The sequence below is a fragment of the Dermacentor albipictus genome, chromosome 1 (assembly GCF_038994185.2).
Source record: "Dermacentor albipictus isolate Rhodes 1998 colony chromosome 1, USDA_Dalb.pri_finalv2, whole genome shotgun sequence".
Taxonomy (NCBI): Eukaryota; Metazoa; Arthropoda; class Arachnida; order Ixodida; family Ixodidae; genus Dermacentor; species Dermacentor albipictus.
Window position 1 is genome coordinate 147,272,623 of NC_091821.1, and position 20,485 is coordinate 147,293,107.

At 43.6% G+C, this 20,485-nt stretch overlaps 1 protein-coding gene across 4 annotated transcripts in view; it reads left to right on the forward strand.

The window, feature by feature from the left end:
- LOC135911019 (transmembrane protein 170A) overlaps nucleotides 1-20,485 on the forward strand; it is a 37,834-nt gene that overhangs the window by 13,337 nt on the left and 4,012 nt on the right. Inside the window, exon 4 of one of the 4 annotated variants that reach the window (XM_065443103.2) lies at nucleotides 1,597-1,913. The exons of the other annotated variants lie outside the window; for them this stretch is intronic. Coding sequence (XP_065299175.1) covers nucleotides 1,597-1,661 — 65 coding nt within the window. The 3' untranslated portion in view covers nucleotides 1,662-1,913. Of the gene's footprint in view, nucleotides 1-1,596; nucleotides 1,914-20,485 lie in introns of those variants that run through there. 4 annotated transcript variants of the gene reach the window in all.

The following is a 20,485-nucleotide window of genomic DNA, read 5'->3' on the forward strand; positions in this document are numbered from 1 at the left end:
TATCGCTGCACTCAAGTACTGCCAGCACACAGCAAGTGTCATCTGCTTGTGTTACGTGCTTCGTGTTGATGCGAGCCGCTTGGTCTGTGTTGGTCTGGACCTGTCTTTGCACGAGCACCATGGTTCGCCCTTGCGTTCTGGGCTACAAATGTAGCAATCGGCAAGATGTCAAGCTGCGACATCATGTCCCTCTGCAAAGCAAACATGCGAGTGGAGTGGCTGCAGCGCTGGATGTTGGCATCCAATCGGCACCAGCATCCAGTCGTTAGCAGCCATCACTTCATGCCAAAGGTTTACTATATACCGCAAGATTGAAAACATGGGGAAGGTGGGAGATGTAAATTCAAGACGATGAGCAAAACGAGAACGAGGTCAAAGCGGGAGCCGTTTCGACAAGTGGACTTGTCTTTATATGACCTTGAAAAAGACAGGTCCAATTGTCGAAACATTAGCTCCCACTTTTACCTTGTTGTCGTTTTGCGTATTATACCTGGTGTCCCAGTTAACTGGTACCAAGATAAAAAAAAAACGAAGAGCTCTAGAGAAATCATACCGATTGCATAGTAGTGGTAGTCTTGTGTACTTACGCTGAGTATTTTTTTATCACAAAGTATTAATTAATTTCTTTTAATTAGTGAGCTTTTTTATGATTGCTTGAATCGTAAACATGTCAATTACAAAGTTGTAGGGCACCTTAAGTAACCTATGAATCAAGCATTTACTTTGTGCTGAAGTGTGCCTGGTTGTTTTTTCCAAGAAAAAAACAAAAGCCTGCGAAATATGAAATAGATGTGCACTTGTACGCTGCTACTTAAGCATCTTCAGGCAACCTTTGAAAGACATATGGCTGCATTTGTTTCTCGCCGAATCGTACAAGGCTTCGTCATGTAGGATGGCTCGAGAGGGTTTACTACCTAACTAGCGTTATGCAATAAGCGTCGGCACCTGCGAACGCAAGAATGTTGTCCTCGATCATGAGGCACTCGGGATAGCTTTAACCTTCGTGTATCATGAAACAAAGCTGCAAAAGAAGTTCAAACAATGTTAAAAAAGAAGCAGTGTGTAAAAGAGCTCGAAAAAAGGCAGCTCTCAGAAGAACAGAAAGGAGCTACTCAGGAGTTTACTTCAATAAAAAATAAACCAAAAGCACGTAAGGCGTCTCAGCCGCCCACAAAGAAACATCCAAAGGTGCAACTAATTTAATGATTTACCCTTTCTGTCTTGTGAACTCCGGAAAAGAGGCAATACAAAGCAGTTTTTTACATATATCTAACTTTGTCACAAGGCTTTTTTATGTAAGGATAAGGTGACATCATGAAGATGCGTTAAACAGTCGCGTTTTGCACCAGTTTTGAGCGGTTATTTTCCACTGCCACTTATATCACGTGCTCAAACAGGTCATTGTTCGAAGCAACACAGTACTTGCTTCTTTCCAATACTTGTGCTGTTGCAGCTTTGACCAATGACGTCGAAATCTTGCGGCAGACTCTTATTTTTGCCTTTAAAGTGCACGGTGTGGTAGTTTCCCTGCTATACACCCGATCTTTCACATAGCCTACAAGAAGTCCAGCAGTGTCGTGTCCTGCGACCTTGCAGGCCAGGGTACAGGTCCGTGCTGGCCAATCCACTGTCCAGGAAAAAGCTTGTCGAACCATGCTTGAGACGGACTACGTCCATGCGCAGGAGCGCCATCGTGTTGAAACCAGATGTTCCAAAGATGCTCAAGTGGGATGTTGCAACAGACGTCATTCATGGGGCCCTCGAGGATGTCGACGTAGCATTGCGTCATTAGTGTGTTGTAAAAAAATGATGGGTCTGATGGTGTTGCCATCAAAAATACCGCACGACACATTAAATGACCACTGGTATTGGTGTTCTGCTTGTGCCAGCCAGTGGGGATTCCTATTACTCCAGTAGCGCGTGTTGTGAAGATGAACCTGTGTGTTTCTGGAGAAATTAACCTCATCCGTCCAAAGCACACGAGTGAGAAAGTCCAGTTCTTCACATTTTGTGAAAATACAATTGGCTAAGTCAAGTCCGTTTTCAGAATCTTGGTCTTCAAGTTTTTGATGAAGATGTATACATGGTACAGGTGCATAGGACCTTTTTAAAATCCTCCACACTGCTGACCTTGAAGTTCTCGCCTCTGCATTGGCATCGCACACTACCGTGAAGGTTAGCAGCAAAGAACGCCAAAAGGTCTGTTTTCACTTCTTGAACTACTGTCGCAGTCCTGTGTCGCTTTCTTGTAAAGCTACCCATCTTGCAAAGGACTTCGTGCATTTTAAGTATTGTTGATGGGCTAGGGCATCATCTTCAATGCCACATCCGGAATAGCTTGGCTGCCTCCCTCTTGTTACCATGTGCCGCTCCCAGAGCCAGGATCATTTTAGCCTTCTGATCATTCGTGAAGGCCATGACTGTCTTCTTGAAAAGCAGGTCACTGGTGTGGTACCGTTGAGATCTCCTGTTATTATCTACGCGCTGACTCGTCAAGCAAAAATGATTTACATAATCAACAACAGCATATTCTGGCTATACCAATCCACCAAAGCGCATTAGATAGACACAGCCTCCACAAGGTTAGTTTCTATTGCTAAAGGGAACAAAAGGAACATACGTTGCGGGCATGCCTATCTACAGAAGAAAATGAGCGCGCAAAATTAGTCCCAAGTGTGCTGTCACGATTTCCCGGCTTCGAAATCCCCCCCCCTACAGCTCTGCTACACTTATCAATGCTTCAGCGGCGTGTTCTCAAGATGCCGTGGCCATGACATAGCATGAAGCCCTGTATTGAGGTGCTGCCGCTAGTAAAGCCGTGTATCTGGGGTTATTTGCTTGGGAGCGCTTGAGTAGCTCTATTTCGTATTCTGGGTGTTTCATGCGCCTTTCTTTTTTTTTTTTTAACCAACAAGGCAAAACTGAGCACGAAACAAATACTTGATTTGGAGGTTATTTGAGGTGCCCTACAACTTTGTAATTGTTATGCTTACGATTCAAGCAACAATTAAAATGTCCAATAATTAAAAGCAATTAATTAATACTTTATGATGAAAAAATACTGGCTGCAAGTACACACAACTACGGCTACTAGCAGTAGGAACGATTCATCTAGAGCTCTTGGGTTTTGTTTAAATCTTGGTCCAAGCTAACGGTATACCAAAACACCCAATATACCACAATAGCATTTCGAAAGTCCAGTATTCGGGTAAACATAAGCACAAGCAGACTGGGTTTGGGCGTTTTAAGAGATGAGCAAAGATGCCAACGTGAAGGGCTTGCACGTTGGAACCACCTGGTGGCACTGAGCTTAACTAAACACAGAACTGATATAGCAGTAACCAAGTGTATTCTGTGTTGCTGATGGTGTAAATTTTTGGCAGGAGCGTAATCATGAACAAGTTGTTTTTCTAAATGTTTAAAATGTTTTACACTTGGTTACCTCAATATTATTTCTTTGGCTGGTCAAGCTCTGCACCACCAGGTGGCTGGACCGTGCAGACAGATCAGACCACTCATGTATGTCTGCGCTAAAGCTCCTTCATCACAGCAATAGTAGTATGGAGGGGCTTTAGTTTATGCCTCCATCCATCCGTCAAAACACCCAGCTCGCCCTTGGTTATCGGAACATCGGACGCGCTCGGTGCTGCGGCAGAATGCTCGCAATGCACGCTGCTTCGATAGCTTTCGCTTGGGATTGACTGCCAGGTGGCTGGCAGAGAGGTTGGAGAAGTTTTGCGCGCTGGCTCCAAGACAACCGGAAGTAGACATGACATCCCATCTTGACACAGCCACTGAAGGTAGAGCTTAGCCTCTAGCCTCGATCACTCGGCGAACAAGTTGAGGAGTAAAAGCACGGCTACGGAGTAGGGTAACTCGTAATTCTCCATAGCTCTCTTAATTTCAGATGCTTCACACAAATTGTGCTGTGAATGTTTTGACTGTACCCTACGCATCTACAAAATTTGCCCAAACCATTTCGGAAACCCTTTAATGTTAAAAATCCACTGTACTTGATGATTAGTTTTGCGTTTTTGGATTAATCCTATAATATTCGGAGGCCCTCGTTTGGGATTATGTGACCATGAGTGACTATATTCATGAAAAAAAAGTGAGAAGCCGAAGCAGTTCATCAAGCTGAATTTCCCAAAGAAAAATTTTGACTAACGGTTGTCAATAAATAAATAAAAAAATGTTTTCCTGCTCACTTTAATCCTAGTGCCAGATGAAATAATCCAAGTGGCACAGAAATAATTTGAATGCCAGATTATCTAATCCAAGTGCCAAATATTTAATCCAGCGCCAATGTATTTAATCCCAGCGCGAGTGCAAATAGGCTGCACACCAGCAAATTTAATCCAAATGTTAACATGTTTAGTTCATGTGCCAGAAGCTTTAATTCAGCACCATTTAATTTAATTCATTGAAAAAGACTGCAAGATTGTGAGCCAAAATACAGTTACCGGAAGACGATAGCATTATTTTTTGTAGTTGCTGCTAACATTTACGGAAAACGTGACTGCGGTAGTTAACGTGGCGGGGAATTTCGCATAGTGAATAACCTTATTGGTCTAAAATATTATGACCTAAAGAAAGGGGTTATCTTACCTGTTCAGAGCTTGAATGAAGGCTGTAAGTGTGTTGGTAATTGTTTTATCAACACGTAGCACTTGGCAGTTGTAGATGATAATCCAAAATACTGTGGTAGCAAAGAATCAATAAATTATATTGGCTATCGCAGAATTTCAGATCATCACGTATGTGGGTGATCGCATTCCGGAACAAATTTATTATCTGCTGCCAGACAGCTTTCTAGCAGCTTTCTTTCAGATGCGTGGAAAGTCATCTTCAAATAAATTTGTGCCAGAACGCGATCAGTCATGTACATGATCAGCCAAAATTTCGTGATTACCAAGAATTATTTAACCGACGAGTGCTTCCTGGTTAGATAAATTACTTGCCAGGTGTGCTTTCAGCCTTCATTGACCATCCGAGCAGGTAAATTAACTACTTTTTAGAGCGCAGCTCTTGGGCACCTGGCACTGCGGCGAGTGGGGGTGGCAGCGTAACCGAGCAAACGAGCACAGCAAAAGATGAAAGAGTGAATGCAGAGTGGGAGTTGAAAGGACGCGAGCTGGTCTTCTCGCATCAGCTCTCACTCACGCTTGTTTGGTTTGTTTGGTTTGGTATCGTTCGTGCTCGTTTCGATTGTCATGGTTTGCGATTTTTGTGACCTGATTATATGCACGACGCAGATTGTTTAATACTTTCTAGAAGCCATGCGGGCACCAGCAGTCACACCGGAACCCTTGACGAGTCATGTGTAAAAGCTGACATGCTTAACCCCGCAGATCAGACTTATGACGGTCGCCGACTCTGTTTTCTGATATTGTTGTGCTGGAGTGTTGTTTGTTTTGCTGAGCACAAGTCTGCCCAATAAAGAGTTAAATTTGTAACTCACAGATTTGACACTGGTATTCTTCGCTGTCACTACCACGTGACAATATTCTCGTAATACAAGGTAGTTTCAGCCAGTCCTTTGTGAGCAACGAGTTATGCAACCGGTGGAAGTGCTTCGTCTGCCGCAGCTGCTAAATTAGCTGCTCGAGCAGAGGCTCAGCGCTGCCACGGAGAGGACCCTTTCGTTCAGAATCACATTCTTTGCAGCAATATATCTCCAATTCAAAACACCTAAACAGCTGCACTTAATTTACAGTGTGTATTGTAATTGTCGGTGAATATATATATATTTTTTAGATCATATCATATTACAAGAAAAAGTTGTCATTATGTCATTCATCTCCACGCAAAATACCACAGTCACTCATTTCACATATATTTCATAAATGCAGCAACCACAAAAATTAACGCTGTTGTATTCCGGTAACTGTATTTCGGCATTTTAATTGTTTTGACTCAGTCTTGCTGTTTTTCTTCCCTGTGTTAAATTTACTGGCACTTGAATTAAAACTGCTGGTGCTTAGATTAAACATGAAGCCACTTGGATTTAAATTCGCTGGCACACAGGCTTATTTGTGCTAGCGCTAGGATTAAATATGTTGGCATTAGGAATAAATGTTCAACACTTGGATTAAATAATCTGGCACTCGGATTATTTCCATGGTGCTTGGAATATTTTGGCTCGTGCTTTGATTTAATTGAGCAGGAAAATTTGTAGAACTTGAGTGTGCTCTCTTGCATGATGTGTACCGTCTACTTGCCACGTGCTTGCAGGCACCAATAAGCCAGTTGTGAGTGCTTGACATAGTTCGAGAAATGCTGTGAAGTCATTAACAGCTCCCAAGATTACTACGCTGTTGTTGCAGAAAAGCTAAGGCATAGCATACAGGGAGAAACATTCCTCACGACTTGCACTAAACCAGTGAGCGATTCTAGTACTGCACTTGGATCATGAATGCAAGCATGAGGACAGAACTGCCAGCAGCGTTTTATATGTATAAATTGTTTTCATAAGTTTTGCTGACGCGGCATGGCATTACCTCGCCTAGCAAGGTAGTCTTCAGAAAATCAGACTTCACTTACAATGTACCATTAAGCTCCTAGTTTTCTGGACGGTGCATGCCTGAAACTAGCTTGTCCTTTCACATACTGCACTGGATCGGCTGGCTTTTTATATACTCTGTTCAAATGGTGAAAGTCCGTTCTTGAGGTTCCTTCCATAAATTGGAAATAGCATGCCACAATGGCCAATTCCAACATTGGTAAATATGCATGCATATACAGTCGAACCTAGATATAGTGAGCATGGATATAACGAATTATCAGACATAAAGTACGTAAATATAAAATTTTGTTGGCAGCACTTTAATTCAGTGAGTATTCTCCTGCTGTAAAAAAATTTAAAATGCAGGATCTGACACGGTATCCGTTATAGTGAAGCAAATTTTTGTTTGCATGTTAAAGGTATATACTCTGGTAGTGAAAATGTCAAATACAGTCACCGGCTGATTTTTCAGACGCTTGATTTTTCGAACCTGAAATGATTGTTCGGACTTCCCTGCGGCACCGCCACCTCTTCGAGCACCATTGTCTAACAGCAATAACCAAATTTTCCAAGTACCACACATTGCTTCCGGCATTAACCGTGCCACAAACATGGCACCCATGAACAAAGTTGCCGCCATGTCGACTAAGCACAACACTGCAATTTCATTAGCTCCAACTTCCCACAAAGCGATGCTGGTTAGGGCTAGTGGCCTAAGTAGTGTGGCCTTATTTTGGGGGTTGAGTACGGCCGGTGTAGTGACTAATAACAAGCCATCACGGGAAGCTAGCTATCAATATGTTCGCACTCGTAGACCTTATCGGCAGTCAGGTGTGAAATCAGATGCTCGCGCTAGACTGACAGACGTATTAGGCGAGATCAGATCCACGTGGCGGTCTACTTCCTGTTCAAAAAGTCTGGCAGCGGCTGCAGCTTGGCTTGGCTTGGTTGGACCAGAGTCGCCAAAGCCAATATGCCAATCCCTGCATAACACCAATCCCATGGTTGCATATTTGCAGTGGGGCAGAGTGCATGTATATAACAAATGCATTAGTTCTAAGAATAAACTGCTATAAGTATTCCTTTTTTCTGTGAATGATTGTTGAATGAATTAGCCTTGACAATTGTATTTAAGGTTGGCCATTGATTAAAAATGTTCAACCGATTAATCAGTACCTTTTAAAGATTAATTAATGGAATAATCGGATTTGTTCATTTACGTACATAAGCATAAGAAATCAAAGCTGGTCATTTGTCATGATATATACATTGAAGTCCGCTACCCTTTCACCTTCGAACACCCAGACACTGCTAAAGAAAAAAAAAAAAAGCCATTCCATTGAAGTAGAATTGCCTCAACCTGCACTGCTGGTGTATCACAGGTGTGTATGGAAAACTGAATAAAATGTTTAAGAAAAGGGGTAAGGTGCAAAATCGTAATTTTGACGCTTAAAAAGAAAGGAAGACAAAGTAAAGAATGGAGAAGGAAAATGTTTATCATTACATAGTTGAATGGCACTGTGCGCAAATGGACATTCAAGCATGTCATCATCATCATCAGCCTGGTTATGCCCACTGCAGGGCAAAGGCATCTCCCATACTTCTCCAACTACCCCGGTCATGTACTAATTGTGGCCATGTTGTCTCTGCAAACTTCTTAATCTTACCTGCCCACCTAATTTTCTGCGGCCCACTGCTACGCTTCCCTTCCCTTGGAATCAAGTCCGTAGCCCTTAAAGGGACACTAAAGCGAAACAATAAATCAGTTTAGACTAATGAAGCATTGCTTGAAAACCCTGCAGGCAGTCATTTCAAAAAAACAGTTTGATTATTAGATGAGAAAGTAAAGGTCCAAGTATCAGTATTTGAATTTCGCGCCGAAGCCCCAGCGCCGGCACGTCAGCGTGACGTCAGGGATTCCAAAGTATGTTTTCGCATTTGGGCCGCGTTGGCTGAATAAAGGTTCGCCATGTTCAATATTTGGTTCTTTTAGAACACAATGTAGTCAATCCGTACCGTTATATATAATTAGTAGGCCCTAGAAAATGCCATGAAAATCGAAGACGTCACAGCCCCCAGGTGCGGGAATATAAGTAGGCGTCGCCACCTGTATTTTGTTCTTGCGCTTTTTCTGGCTTACCAAACGTCTTATCGTTGTAAGAGTGGTGCTTTTGGTCTTGTAGAAGGGTAATTTACTGATGCAGAAAAAATCATTTTTCACTTTAGTGTCCCTTTAATGACCATTGCTTATTTTCCCTCCTTATTACATGTCCTGAACACGCCCATTTCTTTTTCTTGATTTCAACAAAGATGTCATTTACCCACGTTTGTTCCCTCACCTAATCTGCTCTTTTCTTATCCCTTAACGTTACACCCATCATTCTTCTTTCCATAGCTCATTGCGTCGTCCTCAATTTCAGCAGAACCCTTTTCGTAAGCCTCCAGGTTTCTGCCCCATACGTGAGTACTGGTAAGACACAGCTGTTATACACTTTTCTCTTGAGGGATAGTGGCAACCTGCTGTTCATGATTTGAGAATGCCTGCCAAACGCACCCCAGCCCATTCTTATTCTTCTGGTTATTTCTCTCATGATCCGGATCCGTGGTCACTACCTGCCCTAAGTAGATGTATTCCTTTACCACTTCCAGTGCCTCGCTACCTGTCATAAACTGCTGTTCTAGACTGTTAAACATTACTTCAGTTTTCTACAGATTAATTTTCAGACCCACCCTTCTGCTTTGCCTCTCCAGGTCAGTGAGCATGCATTGCAATTGGTCTCCTGAGTTACTAAGCAGGGCAATATCATCAGCGAATCGCAAGTTGCTAAGGTATTCTCCATCAACTTTTATCCCCAATTCTTCCCACTCCAGGTCTCTGAATACCTCCTGTAAACATGCTGTGAATAGCATTGGAGAGATCGTATCTCCCTGTCTGACGCCTTTCTTTATTGGGATTTTGTTGCTTTCTTTATGGAGGACTACGGTGGCTGTGGAGCCGCTATAGATATCTTCCAGTATTTTTACATATGGCTCGTCTACACCCTGATTCCGTAATGCCTCCATGACTGCTGAGGCTTCGACTGAATCAAACGCTTTTTCGTAATCAATGAAAGCTATATATAAGGGTTGGTTATATTCCACACTATTCCACTATTGATAGTGTGAATATGGTCTATTGTTGAGTAGCCTTTACGGAATCCTGCCTGGTCCTTTGGTTGATGGAAGTCTAAGGTGTTCCTGATTCTATTTGCAATTACCTTAGTAAATACTTTGTAGGCAATGGACAGTAGGCTAATCGGTCTATAATTTTTCAAGTCTTTGGCGTCCCCTTTCTTATGGATTAGGATTATGTTAGCGTTCTTCCAAGATTCCGGTACGTTTGAGGTCATGAGGCATTGTGTATATAGGGTGGCCAGTCTTTCTAGGACAATGTTCCCACCATCCTTCAACGAATCTGCTGTTACCTGATCCTCCCCAGCTGCCTTCCCCCTTTGCATAGCTCCCGAGGCGTTCTTTACTTCTTCCGGCGTTACTTGTGGGATTTCAAGTTCCTCTAGACTATTCGCTCTGACATTATAGTCGTGGGTGTTACTGGTACTGTATAAATCTCTATAGAACTCCTCAGCCACTTCAACTATCTCATCCATATTAGTAACAATATTGCCGGCTTTGTCTCTTAACGCACACATCTGATTCTTGCCTATTCCTAGTTTCTTCACTGTTTTTAGGCTTCCTCCGTTCCTGAGAGCCTGTTCAATTCTATCCATATTTTAGTTCCTGATGTCTGCTGTCTTACGCTTGTTGATTACCTTGGAGAGTTCTGCGAGTTCTATTCTAGCTGTAGGGTTAGAGGCTTTCATACAGTGGCGTTTCTTGATCAGATCTTTCCTCTCCTGCTATAGCTTACTGGTCTCCTGTCTAACGGAGTTACCACCAACTTCTATTGCACAGTCCTTAATGATGCCCATAAGATTGTCGTTCATTGCTTCAACACTAAGGTCCTCTTCCTGAGTTAAAGCCGAATACCTGTTCTGTAGCTTGATCCGGAATTCCTCTAGTTTCCCTCTTACCACTAACTCATTGATTGACTTCTTATGTACCAGTTTCTTCCGTTCCCTGCTCAAGTCTAGGCTAATTTGAGTTCTTACCATCCTATGGTCACTGCAGTGCATCTTGCCGAGCACGTCTACATCTTGTATGATGCCAGGGTTAGCGCAGAGTATGAAGTCGATTTCATTTCTAGTCTCACTATTTGGGCTCCTCCATGTCCACTTTCGGCTAACCCGCTTACAGAAAAAGGTATTCATTATCCGCATATTATTCTGTTCTGCAAGCTCTACTAATAATTCTCCTCTGCTATTCCTAGAGCCTATGCCATATTCCCCCACTGACTTGTCTCCAGCCTGCTTCTTGCCTACCCTGGCATTGAAGTCACCCATAAGTATAGTGTATTTTGTTTTGACTTTACCCATCGCTGATTCGACGTCTTCATAGAAGCTTTCGACTTCTTAGTCATCATGACTGGATGTAGAGGCGTACACCTGCACGACCTTCATTTTGTACATCTTATTAAGTTTCACAACAAGACCTGCCACCCTCTTGTTAATGCTTCAGAATTCCTGTATGTTACCAGCTGTATCCTTATGAATCAGAAATCCGACTCCTAGTTCTCGTCTCTCCGCTAAGCCCCAGTAGCACAGTACGTGCCCGCTTTTTGGCACTGTATATGTTTCTTTTGTCCTCCTAACCTCACTGAGCCCTATTATATCCCGTTTACTACCCTCTAATTCCTCCAATAATACTGCCAGACTCGCCTCACTAGATAACGTTCTAACGTTAAATGTTGCCAGGTTCAGATTCCAATGGCGGCCTGTCACGAGGGCCTGTACACAATGTTATTTCGCCCTCGTGAGCATGTCAAACTTGGTCAAATGCAATCACAGGTGCAGCTGCGGAGCCAAAAAAAGAAAAGCTTGTTAACCCTTTAACCCCAAAATTCCAGAAAAAAATTATGAATTTCCCACGTTTTTTATGTAGTCATAATTTTTTCTGTGTCACTTTCATTCTGAAAATATATTACTTAATTGGTTTCTGGTTAGATTTTGTTCTTATTTATTTAAAAAGAGCTGCTCTTTGTGGTCGCTTTCCATCAATGCCAATAGTAACTCATCTTTGGTGGTGGGAGCAGCACATCTGGCTGTACGAGTGCGACTCATCGTCGGCGATATTGGTACAACCTCCCATGACGAGTATAGTTCGAGAGTGGGGATTAAAGGGTTAAGATTCTCTGGCAGTAGAGAGTTCCTTTGTCTAATAACAGTCGTGTGATAGTTAGGCGTAGTGACACTCCCATTGTACAAAAATGCCTTTCTGCATATACAACAGTAAACTTACCTAGGATTACTAACTTCATCCCTCAAGTTTACTTTGAATCCAAAGTTTCCTGTGAGATTTCCCTTCATACTCTTGTACTCGTCCATGCTTGCCCCATGCTGCAAATTTGCAATAGGGGAGCATAGGAAGTTTGCAAACATAGTGGCAAGTTCCGGACCACTTTTTTCCAGCACTTTTAATGCATCAAGTCATCAACTCTTTGTCAAAAAGTAAAAGGGGGCAGCATCTCTTTTTGTTCTGCACCATGCCTCCTCTTTCGAAAGTTCAAGCTCCCTTGGAAAGTAAGATGCCTCTGGCTATCTACCCTTTTTCTGGATAAGAAAAAATCTCTCACCCATGTATGCAATAGCACACAAAGAGCAGTAGGAAAAAACTCAATCGATCAATCAATCTTTATTTATCCAAAAAAACTGGATGATTTCATGGCTAAAAGCCGTTTTGTCGAACTAAACAGTTTGACAAATTTTGCCGTAAGTGCGTGCACTTCTGCATGGGCGCACTCAAAAATCGTTCCCACCCCTTTGCTGTGGAGCAAAAGAAGCAGTGGCATCAGTGACTGAGCTTGCCCGATTTTGGTGATGGGAGCTTAAAGGATTAATTATCATTATTACCCTATTTTTGTCCACTGCAGGACAAAGGCCTCACCTGAGAACGCTGAAGAGTGGGCAGCGCACGTACGAGACGCTCGTAAAGCAACATCCAAGCGGCTAGCGCTCACAGCGAAAACGCCGGTAGTTGACAACCACCTGCTACATATGTGGGAAGCCAGAAGGGGGCTGACTAAACGATGGAAAAAACAGCAACTTAATCGCGAACTGCGCCACAGAATTGCTGAAATATCCGAGCGGACAAACGCTTACGCACAGCAGTTAGAGGTAGCGAGTTGGGCGAGTTTTTGCGACTCACTTCGCGAAACGTTACACACCTCCAAGACATGGGTGATACTTCGCAGCATAATGGAACCAGGAAAAACCAAAACGGCCAATAACCGCGCCCTTCAAAAACTTGACGGAGAGTATTCAGGAACAGATCAGGCCCTCCTCACTAAGCTTAAAGAGAAGTACGTAGGAGCAGTAATCACTCCCCCATGCACCTTGCCATACCAAGGGCAAGAAAACGCGGTGCTAGACGCCCCGATAACTAAGGCAGAACTCTTCGCAGCAGTGCAAGCTGCGAAGAGAAATACTGCTTCAGGACCAGATCAGCTTACAAATGCTGTGATCCAGAACCTGAGCGACGAGCACCTAGAACAGCTTACTCGGTATTTTAATGAACAGATATGGGAGAGGGGCGTAGTTCCACAACAGGGGAAGGAAGCCAAAATCGTGCTTATTCCAAAAAGCAGGAAAACCTCATCATCTACAAAATCTCAGACCGATATCACTAACCCCCTGTCTTGGCAAATTATTTGAGAAGGTGATTCACACACGTCTCGCGTCTTACATTGAAGACTGCAACCTATTTCTCACAAACATATTCGGCTTTCGCCAACATTTGTCGACACAAGATGTTTTCCTACAACTTCGCGAAGAAGTTCTCTGCAATACCACGGTTGGTGCAGAACATCTCGTCCTAGCTCTTGATTTGAAAAGCGCATTCGACACTATTTCACATGAACTTATCTGAGATAAATGAAATCGGCTGTGGACAAAGAACCTATGACTACGCCTGCTCTTTCCTGACCTCTCGCATCGCAACAATAGGCATCGGCACTACGCACTCAGACCCTTTTCCCATGCCCAATAGAGGTACACCACAAGGGGCGATACTCTCTCCCCTTCTTTTCAATATCTGCATGAGACGCTTAGCCAAAACACTCGACGTCACACCCGGGCTGGGGTACGCGTTATATGCAGACGATATTACCCTATGGGCAACCAGCGGCTCGTTAGGACAAAAAGAACAAATCCTGCAAGAAGCAGCGACCGTTGTTGAAACCTTTGCTCGCAGCAGCGGAATGAGCTGCGCTCCCGATAAATCAGAATTTATCAAGATCCGACGTCGAGGCCGTCAAACTCGCGAGCCGGTCAACCTCTTTCTAGGACACAGCCAGATAAGGGAGGTCCAGAAAATGCGAGTCCTCGGACTGTGGCTGCAAAGCAACAAACTAGTAGACCACACCATTAAAACCCTTAGAACTACGGTGAAACCGATCTCCCGTATGATTCGTAGAGTAACTTATCACCAAAAGGGTTTCAAGGAAACAGAGACGATCCGGCTCATTCAGGCTTTTGTGCTAAGTCGTCTCACATATAGCCTCCCTTTCTAGGACCCCACGAAAACAGAACTAAAGGCCCTAGACGCGTTGATCAGAACGTCGTACAAAGCGGCTCTCGGCCTACCACAGGGAACATCTACTGAACGCCTGCTGGCCCTCGGGATTCACAGTAACTAAGAGGAGCTACGGGCAGCAACGCTCATATCTCGACGGGAGAGGCTTAGCTTAACCTCCTCTGGCAGAAAATTACTTTGCCGCGTAGGTTACCCTACTTGTCTACAGTATGTGGGAGAAGAACTAGAATCTCTGCTCAAAGTCCTTCGTGAAGGGATCGTAGTAGCCCCAATCCCTAAGAACATGAGTCCGAAATACCATTGGGGTCGTAGAAGCGCTCGAGCTCGAAAGTTAATGCAGCAATTCGGTGGAAACCCGGATACAGTATACACAGATCTCGCTCAATGTGGTGCTTACAAGTACGCCCTCTCAGTAGTAGGAGCTGCCGCAGATCAAGGGCTTGTGACTTGCGCCACGGCTAGAGTTGCATCTGCAAATACCGCAGAAGCTTCAGCCATTGCGCTAGCTATTAAAACTAAGGACGCTCTGGGACAATCGTCCATAACTCTTACAGATTCCCAAGTCGCATGTTGACTCTTCCTCACCTGGAGGCTACCACACAGCACCACTCACCTATCAGGATCCAACCTAACGCAGAAACACATGATCATCTGGTGCCCGGGTCACGCAGGACTCGAGGGCAATGAGAGAGCGGACGGCGCAGCTCGTGCTTTTGTCAACCGAGCGGCCAACCACTCGGACGAAAATCCCTTCTTACCACGAGACATCCTTGAGCACCAACGGCGCGAGCGAAGAAAGTACAGTCCACCACACCCTGACCTATCCAGGCGGGACTCTTATGACTGGTGCCGAATCTAGACGCACACATTTTCAAACATTTATTTGAAACATGCCATTCACCCAACACTGTACAGCGCTCACTGTCCTTGGTGCGGAGGCCGACCAACTCTTGCCCACATTACGTGGGATTGCCAGAACAGGCCACCCAAAATTAATACACCAATAATAACCGGCAAACTTTCCGGAAGGGAGCAGTGGGAGACTTAGCTCGCCAGCGAGGATCGGGAGAGGCAACTAGCGCTCCTCGATCAGGCACGGCGAACCGCTCACGCCAGTGGGGCCCTGGACCTGGGGCTCCACCCACTCGCTTTCTGCACTTTTTTTTTCTTCAATAAACGTTTTGATATCTCCCTGCGGTCACGAATTACCCTGTCCTGTGTGAAATTATTCCAACTTGTGCCTGTGAATTTCCTCATTTCATAACCCTGCCTAGTTTTCTGCCATCCTCAACTGCCCCTCTTTTGGCACCTATTCTGTAACTATGATGGTCTACCAGTTATCCATCCTACGTATTACAAGGCCAGCCCAACTAAATTTTTTTTCTCTTAATGTCAATTAGAATATCGGCCATCTCCGTTTGCTGTTTGATCCACACTACTCTGTTCCTGTCTGTTAACGTTGCGCCTAACATTTTTCATTATCTCGCTGCGTGGTCCTCAACTTGTTCTTGAGCTTCTTTGTCAACCTCAGAGTTTCTTCCCCATATGTTAGCACCAGTAGAATGCACTGATTTTACCTCTCTTTTCAACGATCGTGGTAAGCTCCCAGTCAGGATCTGACAGTGCCTGATGCAGTCCTACCCATCTTCATTTTTCTGTATATTTCCTTCTCATGATAAGGGTCCCCTTTGAATAATTGACCTAGGTAAACGTACTCCTTCAGACTCTAGAGGCTGACTGGCAATCCTTAACTCTTGTATCATTATCTTTGTCTTCTGCATATTAATTTTCAACCCCACTCTTGCACTCTTTCTGTTAACTTCCTCAATCATTTGTTGTTACTTGTCTGCAGTATTGCTGAATGGAACAAAGTCATCGGCAAACCGAAGGTTGCCGAGATATTCGCCGTTGATCCTCACCCCTAAGCCTTCTCAGTTTAATAGCTTGAATACTTCTTCCAAGCATGCAGTAAATAGCATTGGAAAGATTGCCTCCATTCCTGACCCTTTTCTTTGTAGTTATCTTTCTGCTTGTGGAGAACAAAGGTAGCTGTGCAATCTTTGTAGATACAGTTAAACCTAGATGTAACAAAGTCTGTAAAATCGGCAATTTTGCTTAGTTATATCGATATTTCGTTCTCTTGAAATTGACCTTTTGTCCAAATAAGTACAGTCGCCGATCAATTTTTCTTGTACGAAAAGAGGCCGGAAAATTTTTAAAATTATCAGGCAATCGAAAAAAGCAAATTTGAATGAGAAAACAATTTAGTTTGATAAATTTATGAGTCGACGACGAATGATACGGTTTTATGCCACATACGTCGACGATATCTTCCCGGCGGTACCAATTAGGCGAGGCCAGCCACGCTTTCGCGTGCACTCCGCCCCCACGGCTGATACCGTCACCCGCACTGGGATGACACTATCGTGGAAAGCACAGGCAGCGGGAAGCGAATGCTTCGTCTGCCTCTCACTCCAATGGGTCACCGAAACTCGAGGTCGTGCAACCTCCATTACTAAACGCATGGCAAGACTGCTAACATGATGCCATGCCGTCTCGACATGCCCACTCTTTGCACCCACAACGGATCACCTCTAAAGGAGTGTGCGCGATTGCGTATGCACTCAGTCGCGCTTACAGCAATGTGTCGCAAAGGCCAAGACGCATGCCAGATATGGAGACACGTGCCAACTTACCTCCTACTCCGCCCACCACGCCCCCTCGCACGCACTTGATCGCGTCGCTTCCATCCCCTTTCCCTTTGCTAGCGCCGGAAGGCGGCACTCGTGAAGCCACCATCTTTCTTGTCTCACCCTTTCACACTTTCACTCGCACCTAAAGCACACAGTGCAGGAAGCGCGATAAGATCTTATCGCACTTGAACATGATGCGGCTCTACTTCGGTGGTCGCTCTTGTCACGCGATTTGAGAAGTGCGTTTGCAAGCAGCCGCTTGTAATTAAATCATTTGACCATCTGTGTCTGCGGAAGTTTCCATTTATTGCTTCGGAATTGCTTTGCGGCGGCTGTGAAATTTCGTTATATTAAAATTGCATACAAACACACTTCGTTATATTGAGGTTCTAAATACATGTTGTTCTATGAACAAGAGGTTATGGAAAGTTGAATACTTTGTTACATCGAGCATTTCGTTACATTGAAGTTCGTTATGTCAAGGTTTAACTGTATATTCCAAGATATTTAGGTGTGCCTCCTGTACTCCTTGATTACATGATGCCTCTATGACTGCTGGTGTCTCTACTGAATCAAATGCCTTTTCATAATCTGTGAAAGCCATATAGAGAGAGGTTGGTTTTACCATGCAGATTTCTTGATTATCTGATTGATGACATGGATGTTATCCATTGAAGAGTATCCCTTCCTGAAGCAAACCTGTTCTCTTCGTTGACTGAAGTGTTGCCCTTATTCTATTGGAAATTATCTTGATGAGTAGTTTGTACAATAGTGAAAGTAAGCTAATGGGACTACAATTTTTAAATTCTTTAATGTCTCCCTTTTTGTGGATTAGTATAATGTTGGCATTCTTCCAGTTCTCTGGTAATCTTCGAAGTCGTGAGACATTTCGTATAAAGGGCCGCAAATTTTTCAAACACAATATCTCCTCCATCTTTGATTTAGTCGACTGTTATTTCATCTTATTCTGCCCCTTTTCCCCGGGTCATGTCTTGCAAGACTTTTCTAACTTGGCCACGGCGGCCGCATTTCGATGGGGGCGAAATGCGAAAACACCCGTGTACTTAGATTTAGGTGCACGTTAAAGAACCCCAGGTGGTCTAAATTTCCGGAGTCCTCCACTACGGCGTGCCTCATCAGAAAGTGGTTTTGGCACGTAAAACCCCATAATTTAACTTTTCTAACTTCATCGCTAGTTATAGAGGGAGCTTCTGTATCCTCATTACCACTTTGAATGGCGATAGCGTGGCTGCGCTGAATAATGTACAGGTCAGTATAGAATTCTTCCGCTGCTTTTATTATACCTTCGAGATTGCTGATGATATTACCCTGCTTATCTTTTAGTGCATACATCTTGGTTTGTCCTATGCCAAGTTTCCTTCTGATTTCAGGCTGTGTCTATTTTTTACGGCTTCTTCAGTCTTTCTCACGTTATAATTTTGAATATCACTTATTTTCGTCTTGATCAGTTTTGACAGTTCTGCGAATTCTATCTAATCTCTTGAACTGGATACTTTCATGCTTCGTTGTTTCTTTACTAGGTCCTTTGTTATTTCGGAGAGCTTACCTATTGGTTGCCTTAGTGCCTTACCTCCAACTTCATTTGCTGCTTCTGAAGCCAACCTAGTTACAGTTTCATTCATTACCTCTACATAATTTCAAGGCCTACTAAGCCTTGAAAGTATATATAATAAATAACTAAATAAATAAATAAATAAATAAATAATGTAATCTTCATCTCTCTGTTCTAAAGCTGCATATTTGTTTGCATATTTGTTTGCAATTGGTCTGCTTTTACCCTTACTGCGTCTAAGTTGGCCTGTTTCTTCTTTACCAATTTTACTCTTTCTCTCCATATTGAGGTGAATTCCAGACCTTAGTAACCTATGATCACTGCACTTTACCCTACCTAACACTTCCACATACTGCATTATGCTGCGATTGGCAGAAAGTTTGAAATCTATTTCGCTTCTTGTTTTACCATTACGACTTTCCACGCCCACTTTTTGTTCTTATGCTTCCTGAAGAAGGTTTTCATTATTTGGAGCTTATTCTTTTCTGCAAATTCTACCAACATCTCTCCTCTAGTGTTCCTAGAATCGATGCCGTAGTTGCCAGTTGCTTGTTCACCCGCCTGCTTTTTCCCCACTTTTGCATTGGTCACCCATTACTACTGTATACCAAGATTGCACTTTTCACATCACTCATTCAACATCTTCATCAAACTGATCTACTTCTTCATCATTGTGACTGGATGTTGGAGTGTACGCTTGTACATACAACCTTTAATCTATACCTCTTATTAAGTTTGATTATGGCTACTGCTACCCTCTAATTAATGCTGTAGAAATCGTCAATGTTGCCCGCTATGTCCTTATGGATTAGGAATCCTACTGTGTATTGTTTCTTATCTGGTAGTCTTCTTTACCAAAGGACGTGGCTGTTAGTCAGCACTGTATAAGCCTCACCAGTTCTAACCTCACTAAGGCCAGTCATATCCCACACAATGCCCAATAGTTCCTCAAAGAGTCCTGCTAAGCTAGGTTCACTTGAGAGGGTTCGTCTGTTGAGTGTTGTCATGTTCAGTCTCTAATGGCGGCCTGTCCAGGTCGAGATTCTTAGCACCCTCTGCCTTGTCACAAGTCTGACCGCTGCCTTGGTCAGCTGCTGGGGACTGAGGGCCTTGGGTTAATTGTAGGTGTCGTGAGAGAGGTAGTTGCCAAATACTGCACCAGGGAGCCCAATTCCCGATGTGGTGAGCATTCACCTGGAGCGTCCATGTAATCGGTATCGCAACAAAAGGTGATTATAGGAATGTCTTGTTGAAGCTTAGTAAGCCTTCCTAATCTGGTTGCACCTATGAGACTGAAATAATCAGAAGAAAAAGAATGGGCTGGGGTGCGTTTGGCAGGCATTCTCAAATCATGAACAGCAGGTTACCACTATTCCTCAAGAGATAAGTATATAACAGCTGTGTCTTACCAGTACTCACCTATGGGGCAGAAACCTGGAGGCTTATGAAAAGGGTTCTGCTTAAATTGAGGATGATGCAACGAACTATGGAAAGAAGAATGATGGGTGTAACATTAAGGGATAAGAAAAGAGCAGATTGGATGAGGCAACAAACGTGAGTTAATGACATCTTAGTTGAAATCAAGAAAAAGAAATGGGCATGTTCAGGACATGTAATAAGGAGGGAAGATAAGCAATGGTCATTAAGGGTTACGGACTGGATTCCAAGGGAAGGGAAGCGTGGCAGGGGGTGGCAGAAAGTTAGGTGGGTGGATGAGATTAAGAAGTTTGCAGGGACAACATGGCCACAATTAGTACATGACCGGGGTAGTTGGAGAAGTATGGGAGAGGCCTTTGCCCTGCAGTGGGCGTAACCAGGCTGATGATGATGAGACTAGTATAGCTCCACAGGCCCTCGGCACTTTTTTTTTTTTGTCGGTGTCAATGAGTAAAAAGAGCCGCCATTCAAGCTCTAATTAATCACAAGGTTAATTAATCAACTGTGCACCCCTAATTATAACTGAAAAGTCATAGTACTCATTTGAAGCATCGTTACATTGATTTGTATAGCATGTGTTGTTTTCAGTGC